This window comes from Solanum dulcamara, chromosome 6 (genome assembly GCF_947179165.1).
Source record: "Solanum dulcamara chromosome 6, daSolDulc1.2, whole genome shotgun sequence".
NCBI classification, from domain to species: domain Eukaryota; kingdom Viridiplantae; phylum Streptophyta; class Magnoliopsida; order Solanales; family Solanaceae; genus Solanum; species Solanum dulcamara.
Window position 1 is genome coordinate 74,589,960 of NC_077242.1, and position 10,226 is coordinate 74,600,185.

Here is a 10,226-nt window from a genome sequence, read left to right on the forward strand (position 1 = left end):
TGATCAACTTAAAACAAAAGTGATAAGAAGTCATTAGAACCTAAAAGGATATGAAAGCTTTGATTAGTTGTCAATCTTTATCTAAAAGGTAAATCTAATTAAGATTCAACGAAACTTGGCCATAATTTTAGTGACTAATAAACGGCCAAGATTTTCTTGACTTTTGAGTGTCCACATGGAGATGTGTCACTTGGTATAATTTTCTTAGATGGATTTACTTTTAATTTGAACTCAATTGATATTTATATTCTTTTATTTGAATGTGTATAAATAAACACTTAAATTTGTATGTAGTTGAACAATAGACACACATATTATATATGACATAATATACATCTTACCTGATATAATACAAATTAGTTGGAATGAATCTTACGCAAATTGTCACTACTTATTTAAATATCTACTTGTTCACACTCAAAGTTGGAGGACATAAATATTAACTTAGGCTAAGTTAACATACATGACCAGGGGCGGAGCCATATTGTGGTTAGGGGGTTCATTCGAACCCATTCGGCAACAAATTATACTATTTATACATAATTATAATAAATTTTTATATATAAATAGTAGATGTCGAACCTTCGTCTAATTCGTGTGTCTATTTCTTCATATTTTGAATTTTCTTATTGAAAATCCTGACTCCGTCACTGTACATGGCATGATGCTAATCAGTTTGAGTGTATCTTATATGAATTATCATGTAGAACGTATGTGTTTATTTGCTCAATTTTATACTAGCTTAAATGCTAATTTGTGCATACATAAACTGAAGAATATAAATACCTATTAAAATTAAATTATACGATACGATCTTTATGTATTATGTCTTTTTTAAAAATCTACAAAAAAAAAAAAAAGAAAAAAAGAAGAAGCTTGCTTCCAAAAATGCATGCTTCAAAAAAGGTTCTCAGAATAAGACAATAAACAAACCTCTATTATTCCCTTTCATATATATACAAATATTTTTTTATATCTATATATATAAAACATACACCAATAAGCACTATTTTATTACCCACCAATGGTTTAGAGGGGTGTAGAGGGTTACGTGGGTTGGGGGTGCATATAGGAAAAAGGCGAAAAGACAAACACAAACAGAAGAAGAAGAAAAAGTTTAGTTGTGAGGACTGGAATTTTTCTTTTTTTGTATGATTTGTTGTATTGTTTGGTTGTAACCAATCACTCTGTTTTGGCTATAAACCATCATTGTCCACACGTACAGCTTTATTACTTACTACTACAAACCATTTCAAAGTTTCAATCTTTGATCTCTTTTTTGAGTTCTTGGATTCATTTAGGCAATTGGGTTTTCTGGGGTTTTGAGAAAGATTCAAGAAAGTGAACTTTTTTGTGTGTTTTGGATTTATTGAGGCAATTGGGGTTTATGGGGTTTTGAGAAAGATTCAAAAAAGTGAACTTTTTTGTGTGTTTGGATTTATTGAAGCAATTGGGGTTTATGGGGTTTTGAGAAATATTCAAGAAAGTGATTTGTTTTTGTGTGTTTTGTAGTAAAGTTTTGAACTTTTTTGTCTGGGATTCTTGATTTTGGGGTGCAATCTTTTTTTTTGTGGGGTTCAAGAAAATGACTGTGGAAGAAATTAGAGGGAATATGAGTGGTGGTGAAAGGGGAAATAGTTATGATAATTTCCCAATTGGTATGAGGGTTCTTGCTGTTGATGATGACCCTACTTGTTTGAAACTTTTGGATGGTTTGCTCAGAAAATGCCAGTATCAGGGTAAATGCTTGATGCTATGGATTTTTTTTTAGTTTTTGGTTAATTATGATAATTTCCAAATTTGATGTTTGATTTCTTGTTTATGAGGCTTACTTGGAATTTCTGCTTAGTTTTGAAGTAGGTATTTTCTGAGGAAAAAAACAAAGAAACTCTTTTTCTTGTTTTATCATTGTTATTTCTTGTTTTCAACACTCAACAGGAGCTTATTAAACTTTCTTGCTCTGGAAAAAGGTGTTTTCAAATGGTCATGTACAGTTTCTTGACTTCAATTTTGCTTCTTTTCTTGACCATGGCCTTTCAGCAATCATTGATAGAACAATAAGGGAAAATGGAGTTACTTTGATTTACTTTTTTGCTTTTGGTTTTGTATTTTGTACATATTCAATTCCCAAATTCTCTACTTTGTACTTTCTAAATTCTATTTGTTTTCAAGTGAAATTTAGTTCCTAAGGTATATTGCTATCTGTCATTTCAAGTTTACTACTCTGGATTTTCTTGGTTTATTTTGAGATCTTTCTAGATTTCTGAATCTTTTGTCTTTACCTCTTCATGATTTTTTGATAAATTGCATTATTATTCTGAAGTTCTTTTGTTTTTGCACAGTAACTACAACAAGTCAGGCACGGATGGCATTGAAGATGTTGAGGGAGAATAGAGATAGATTTGATTTGGTAATCAGTGATGTTTACATGCCTGATATGGATGGCTTTAAACTTCTTGAACATGTTGGTCTTGAGATGGATCTTCCAGTTATAAGTATGTAGAATATCTTTATTTATCTTATTTATATAGATCTAACATTTTCTTATACTTTTTGAATCCAATGGATATTGTGGGATGAATTGGATCCCTCCACCCTTGACCATAGCTCTCGGGTTTAAACCCAGGGAATGGAGAAATTCCTGATAGGGAGAGAACTTACCCATTTGATGAGCTTACGTAGAGCGAATTTGGATTGGTTGGGCTAGTAGGTTTTGGATACCATATGGTTAAACCAGAAAAAGAACTTTTTTGCTCCCTTGTGATTCTATATTAGCTTCGAGTAACTAATTGCATTTTGTTTCACTTGTAATAGAGGATCTTGAGATTTTCTTAATTAGTCGATGTTTGAACCTTTTTCTTTTGGGGGTCCAGTGTTGTCTGCAAACAGCGATACCAAACTTGTAATGAAGGGAATCAGTCATGGTGCTTGTGACTATCTGGTGAAACCTGTTCGAATTGAGGAGTTAAGGAACATATGGCAACATGTGATCAGAAGAAAGAAGGTTGAGCCTAAGAGCCAGAGCAAGTCTAATGATCAAGACAAATCTTATCAGGGAAGTGGAGAAAGTGGTCGAGGGCAATCACCAACAGGTAATGCAGATCAAAATGGAAAATGTAACAAGAAAAGGAAGGATGAAGAAGATGAGAACGATGAAAATGGAAATGACAATGAAGATCCAACAACTCAGAAGAGAGCTCGTGTCGTTTGGTCCATAGAGCTTCACAGGAAGTTTGTTGCAGCTGTTGGTCAGTTGGGCATCGAAAGTGAGTTCTTTAGCATTATTAAGTTCTTCCTGTCTATGCTTGTTATGAACGTTCCCGTATTAAATGGATATTTCTGTCCTATTTCTGATGCAGAAGCTGTCCCCAAGAGGATTCTTGACTTGATGAATGTTGACGGGCTTACAAGAGAAAATGTGGCAAGCCATCTCCAGGCACTAGTCTTAGCTCCTTCTTCTTCATTATTTCATTTGTTATATATGATCCTTTCTCTTTAACATTACACAAGTGGTGATTTTACTAGACATGGCTTGGATATTGGAGGTGAATAACGTCAATATTTTTGAAGCACTGGCCATTTAATTTTTCACAATGTTGAATCATTTGCGAGAGTGTCAGATTTTGCTCTCTCGTCCTTGGAGTATGTTTTCATGTGGCTAAGAGACCAAAATCTGAAATAACCTTGCTACATATCATGAATGTTAATTAGCAAATGGCTGCTAATCATACTCAATATCTCAGGATATTTCGTATAACTGGAAAGTAATAATGCAGTACTGTCTGAATCTAAAGCTGTATGTGGTAACAATATCCTGATTAAATTTAGTTCGGTTCTCTTAGTTGAGTAATTTAAGGGCATGTGAAGAGTAGGTGCGAGGATGAGCCAATAAGGAGGTGCGAGAGGTAGGACAGGTAGAGGTAGGCCGAAGAAGAACTAGGGGAGGTGATTAGATAGGACATGGCCTTTAGATAGGAAAGGAGGTCGAGGATTACGGTAAAAGGTTACTACGTAGCTGAGGGGATGGGTGGCTAGCCTCCTCTCCTCTTTTCCTTTTAGCAGTATTCACTATTCAGTTATCATGTAGTCACTTATTCTTCGATGTGTATTACTATCGGTGTGCTGCATTTGTTTTGTATCTTGCAATTTTGCTGTTTATTTTCTTACAATCCTGCATCTTATACCTTTCTTTTGAGCCGAGGATCTATCGGAAACAACCTCTCTACCTCACAAAGTTAGGGAGAAGGTCTACGTACATCCAACCCTCCCCAGACCTCACTTGTGGGATTACACCGAGTATGTTGTTGGAAATGAAAAGATTACAGTTTCAGAATTCTTAATCTGGTTTTATTTTCTGTGCTGCAGAAGTATAGGCTTTACTTGAAAAGGATCAATTCAGTACAAACCCAACAAGCCAACATGGTTGCTGCATTAGGAGGAAGGGACTACGTGCGAATGGGCTCACTGGATGGGCTTGGAGATTTTCGAACATTGGGTGGATCAGGACGGTATACTCATGCTGCCTTGTCATCGTACAGTTCAGGGGGCATGCTTGGCAGACTAAATAGTGCTGCTGGTCTAAGCGTTCGCAACCTGGCAGCATCTCAGCTACTCCAACCTAGTCATGGTCAAAATCTGAACAATTCTGTTAATGCTTTCACAAAACTGAATCCAAACATTCCGCCTGCTAGCCAGAATGCTAGTTTATTTCAAGGCATTCCTGCATCATTGGAGCTTGATCAATTGCAGCAGAGTAAGTCCTCGGCACATATTCCTTTGGATGAGTCTAGGCTGCTTACAGCTGATATGCTCGGTTGCTCGCATAACTCCTTATCCAATGTTCCAAATAATTCGATGTTGCTTCAAGGGAATCCCCAGCAACCACTGACTGGGGAAGGATTTGGAAATCAGCACTCTCCAAACATGACTCAGTTTAGCTCAGACTCATTCAATAGCGGTGTTAATGAGAACTGGCAAAATTCTGCTCAGTTATCGAAGTTCCAGTCAAGTTCTTTCCCATTGACCGAATCCTTCATTAACAGCCATTTGCCTCAAAATAGCGTAAGAGAAGCTGCGACTCATTTACAGAGCAGCTCTCTTGATTTTACTTCCACCACCTCAGTTTCTCCTCATTTCGAAGATTCAAGGGGAGAAATCCAATACCGTCAAAGTATGGCTGGTGCTGTTCAGAGTATGAATCAAACACCGTCTCAAGCATGGGCCGATAAACAACATTATTCCCACAACTCAAATAATACTTTCGACAATAACTTAAGTTCTCAGGTTCCCAACAATGGTAGCATGGCTTCTTTAAGCCATAGTATGAACCAAAGCAATGAGAACTTCGGCAGAAGGATGGACATGTCATTGATTGGTAGATCGAGTGGAGGTTCTTCAACACTCGTGCAGCACACCGAGCATGAAAAGTTGACCCCAGATTCAAGGACAAGGTCAAATGAAGACTACCTCTTGGAGCCAACAAAGCAACAAGTTAGCTTTAGTCCACAAGGCTATGACTCCCTGGATGATCTAATGACTGCAATGAAACGGGTATGATTACCTTCTCTAATCTTGAAACGTCCGAATATTATTTTTTTCAGCATAAACAAGATTACATAGAAAACACTAGTTCAATGTAAGATAATTTATTTGAACAAGATAAACCTGACTTCTATGTCAATAGTTAAGTGTATAGCTGGATTACGGTATATAAACACATATTCATTTGAAATTGGAAACAAAGGAAAGTAGATCTAAGAGATTTTGCATCCAACTCATGAAAAAAAATCTGCAGAGGGTATGATGACATATATTTGCTTCACCAACAATAACAACCGATACCACAAAAAGCGGGGCTAAATCAAATGTCTCTGTTGGCTATCTCTTCCTATAGCTTCTTGGGATTAAACATTGTTTCCCCTTGAGGATTCTTCTGGCACTAAATCTGATGTCAATAAGGTGCATACTTATATCGACCTGTACACCTATATGAAACTATAGTCAATGTCTATTGTGTTCTTCTACTTCAGAGTTCGTTGTTTACTTCATCTCTTTTCAAGTTGAATAACTCTTATTATTTCAAAAGCAGTAGACTTTTCAACTATTTTTGCTCTTGCTAGTGTCCCCAGCAATTCTTGAATTTCTTGCAATATGAGGTTGAATGCCATGCCTCTTATTTGTATACACCGCATCAGTCCAATCACCACTAATCTTAGGTTATCAGGGGTCGCGAAGCAACAAGAATTTACCAACAATAACAATCAATACCAACAATAGCTTCTCGGCATTAAACACTGTTTCTCCGTGGGGCTCATCTGGCACTAAATCTGATGTCAATAAGGTGCATACTTATTATAGACCTGAACACCTATATGAAAATTTAGTCAATGTCCTTTTTCATTGTGTTTCTTCTACTTCCGAGTTCATTGTTCATTTCGTCTTTTTAGTTGAATAACTCTATTATTTCAAAAACAGTAACTTTTCAACTATTTTTGCTCATGCTTGTTCTTGTGCTAAGTGCCCCCCAAAGATCTTGAATTTCTTGCAGTATGAAGTTGAATGCCATAACTCCTATTTGTATATCATCACTTCAAATTCCAGTTTCCGAGATACTGCATCATCCTGTCACCACTTATCTATGGTTATCAAGGGTCACTAAGCATCAGAATTCAAAAAGTTCTTATTTTTTTCACCGTATTTCACTCATCAAGTTCTTGTTTGATCTACCACTAAGGTTCCACACTTTGTTCCCTTTGATATGACAAGATTGGATTTAGGAAATCTCAGTTAATCCGTGCAACATCCTTGATTTATTTCATTACAAACATACCCAAGAAAAAGAAATTGAAATTCTTGAAACTTTTGTGCTCTTCACACTGCATGATATAATGGTAAGCGAGTGCTGGTGCATTATTAAGGATTTTGTCATATACGATTTAATGCCATGACTCTTATTTGTATACCATCAGATCCCAGTTTTCGAGATACCATATCAGTCCAATCATCACTAATATTAGGTTATCAGGGATGAATCGCTAGGCATCAAAATTCAAAAAGTTTTTTTTTTAATTTTTGGTAGCAGATTTTGCTCATCATGTTCTTTGTTTGACGTTTTTCATTACATGCACTACCAAGAAAGTGAAAGGGATATTTTTTTGAAACTTTTGTGCTCTTCACACTGCATTATAAAGGATTTTGCCTTGCGAAATGCAGGAGCAAGATGGAGTTATGTTAGATGATGGAACAATGTGGATTTAACTATGAAGTTTTCTGTAGCTGTCAGCAAGAAGAGGATCTAGCTAGGTTGAAGCAATACTAATTTTCTCCCCTTTAGGAGTTAATAGTGTCAATATGTAGTATTCTGCAGGCGTTTATCCCGTCTTCTATTTTGTTATTTTTTTCTGGAAATGATGTTATTGACAGTATCATTTCTAATGCAAATTACTTGCTGCTTCTTAGCTCGTTTTCCTTCGCGACGACTTCTCCAAGATCAAAGCTTTATTCTTCTTGTCATTTTTCTTTTTATGGCATACTGCAGATTACTTTGATGTTGTGATGAAGTTTAGATTACTTTGATGTTGTGATAAATCTAATAATGTCTTGGAAAAAATAATATATTTAGTGTAATTTTATAAAGTTGGGGCTGAGAATGGTACGGTGTACAAAGACCTTACCCTACCTCAAAGGTAGAGAGTTGTTTCTGATAAACCCTGGCTCAAGAAAAATAGTCCAAAACAGTCCATAAAGAGAGTAATCAGAAGTGAAGGGATAACAAATCATTCTGAACAATTGTAGTACATGAAACATTATATAGTAACAAATACTGAAGGACAAGAAACTACATGAGCAATATTACGATTAGTAGCTAGTATGGCTGTTAGTAAGACAACGCATTACTACCTACTAACTTCCTGCCCTAATTCATGTTCTTTGCTAAGTATTCAAATTTATATATATATATATATATATATATATATATATCGTGTAATATTTGAAATAGCTCAATTTTATCCTCCTTTAATTTTTTGGTCCATCAATATCTTTGTCATTATCAAGATCATCTAATATTTCCCCTGGTCACTAATGGAGCTTCAATATGAAATAGGTGGACACCTCCTTCCAAATTAGTCAAGAAATATTCTTACTTGTCTAACTTCTAATGAATGAAGATATGTAAGTTCTTTGTATAAATAATTTTTTGCTAGAAGAGGAATTGATTGAGATTATTTAAGCAATTCACGTAATTGTAAACCTCTTGCCAATTGCTTCTAAGTAGCTTTATTGACTACGTATTTTGAATTAAAATTAAAAAATATATCAAGTAATATGAATCGCAAAAAGTTAAATATTATCGCAAGTTGTCAAACTCAAAGATTTATAATTGTTGTGTGATCAACCTTCAGTTGATTGCATTAGTATTGTCAAGTCTATTTAATCGATTAATACGTGAAGGGTAAATATTTATCCGTATGTTTATACTAAATTGTATAAATTTATTATAATTAAATATTTAATTCAAATTCAGCTTAATCCGTATATTTAACATCTATAATCAACTATATTCACTAAAAAGATTTGGTGTGAAATGATTGACTCTTTGATGTTTCTAAGAAGATTGTCTTGTGTCTTTTTCTTTTGATTTTATTGGTGGATGCTCTATGTTTATTTGGAGAATACTAGTCAATGTGTACTATTTATATTACACATTTTCCATAAAAAAAACATTTTCCTTCTACCAAACGCAAGAAATTGACTTGTTCCTAAAGACTTACTAGTTAATATGTACTTATTAGTTATCCAATAAATAAAAACAATGCATCCACCAATCAAATAACCCAAAGACCAATAACTTCCAAAGACGAACTAGTCAATGTGTAGTATTTATATTAGACATTTTCCAAATAAAAACAGTTCATCCAACAATAAAATCAAAAGAAAAAATCACAAGACAATCTTCTTTGAAACATCAAAGGGTCCATCACTTTACACCAAGTTTTCTAGTGAATATTGTTGATTGTAGGTGTTCAATATAGTGATTATGCTGAATTTGAGTGAGTTAAAATAGACTGAATAAATAAATGGTCAGGTTAAATATTGATACATTCAAAAATTAATTGGACTGAAATGAGCTAAAAACGAGTCTAAATTCACCCCGTCCAATTATTATTGAATTTTGACAAAATTCTTATAGATCAATTTTGATTAGATATTAGGAGTAAGGTCTGCGTACATTCTACCCTCCCCAGACCCCATGTTGTGGGATTTCACTGGGTTGTTGTTGTTGTTGTTGTTGTTGTTGTTGTATTAGCTCAAATTTTGATAGGCTAGAATGAATTAGGCTGGAAGGGATTGAACCAATAAATCAGCGGGTCAATAATCAGCCCAAAGTTGAACGGACTGGACAATTATATTTTCATAAGCTAATTTTGCCACCTCTATAGCTGATAGAAAACGAATTCAGAATTTGAAGTATATAAGTTCTTATACAATCTCTTTAACATATACAATAATAATTTAATTCATGATTAAATATTTATAAGTATTTCTTAAGTTTCTTAATATAAATACAAGATATTAATAAAAATTATTATATTCACGTAAGCGCATACCTTATCAACTAGATTGGGAAAAAAGTGGTAGTTTTTTTATAGATATTTTAGCTTGATAGAACAGACCCCACGTTGTGGAATTTCACTGGGTTGTTGTTTAGCTTGATAGGAACAGTTTTTGATATAAAAAAATTAGATAATTTTATCATTTTTCTCACAAATCTATTTGAAATATCCAATACTTTAAAAGGTCCAGATAATTTTTAAAGTAAGCAAACCCTTTAATAATAAATTTTATAGCAACACAAATATTTAACATATTTAAGATTACAAATTTACAAATTTTTATAATCATACTAATGATATGACATGTTTAATAAATATTGCATTTATAAAAGGAAAACAATAGCAAAATTTTGTAACATGACTTATTCATGAAGACTAGCATAGTCAACATGTATTTATTATTTTTATCCATTTTCCCTATCAAATTGAATGCATCCAGCCCCCAAAAATCAAATCAAAAGAAAAAGATATAAGACCATCTTCCTAGAAATATCAAGAGTCCATTACTTCAAACTAGAGGACGTTGTAGATTAACTCGTAATCAAAATTTAAAATTTATGAATATTTATATTGATTTCAAATTAATATATAATAATAATATAAGTTATTGTC

At 33.9% G+C, this 10,226-nt stretch overlaps 1 protein-coding gene across 4 annotated transcripts; it reads left to right on the plus strand.

The window, feature by feature from the left end:
* The first annotated feature begins 1,015 nt into the window (after positions 1-1,015).
* LOC129891506 (two-component response regulator ORR24-like) lies at positions 1,016-7,470 on the plus strand. Of its 4 annotated transcripts, none has more exons than XM_055966892.1 (7): positions 1,016-1,739; positions 2,343-2,495; positions 2,874-3,266; positions 3,360-3,436; positions 4,366-5,550; positions 6,224-6,340; positions 7,213-7,470. In XM_055966892.1, exons 1-7 carry the CDS (start codon positions 1,586-1,588, stop codon positions 7,255-7,257), a joined length of 2,124 nt encoding a protein of 707 aa, XP_055822867.1. In that variant the 5' UTR covers positions 1,016-1,585; the 3' UTR covers positions 7,258-7,470. The 4 variants fall into 4 exon arrangements, 3 of the variants coding, with proteins under 3 accessions (XP_055822867.1, XP_055822868.1, XP_055822869.1); XR_008767201.1 differs by lacking the exon at positions 7,213-7,470 and adding an exon at positions 5,795-5,958 and having other exon boundaries at positions 1,017-1,739; positions 6,224-6,308; XM_055966893.1 differs by lacking the exon at positions 6,224-6,340 and having other exon boundaries at positions 1,017-1,739.
* The last annotated feature ends 2,756 nt before the right edge of the window (positions 7,471-10,226 follow it).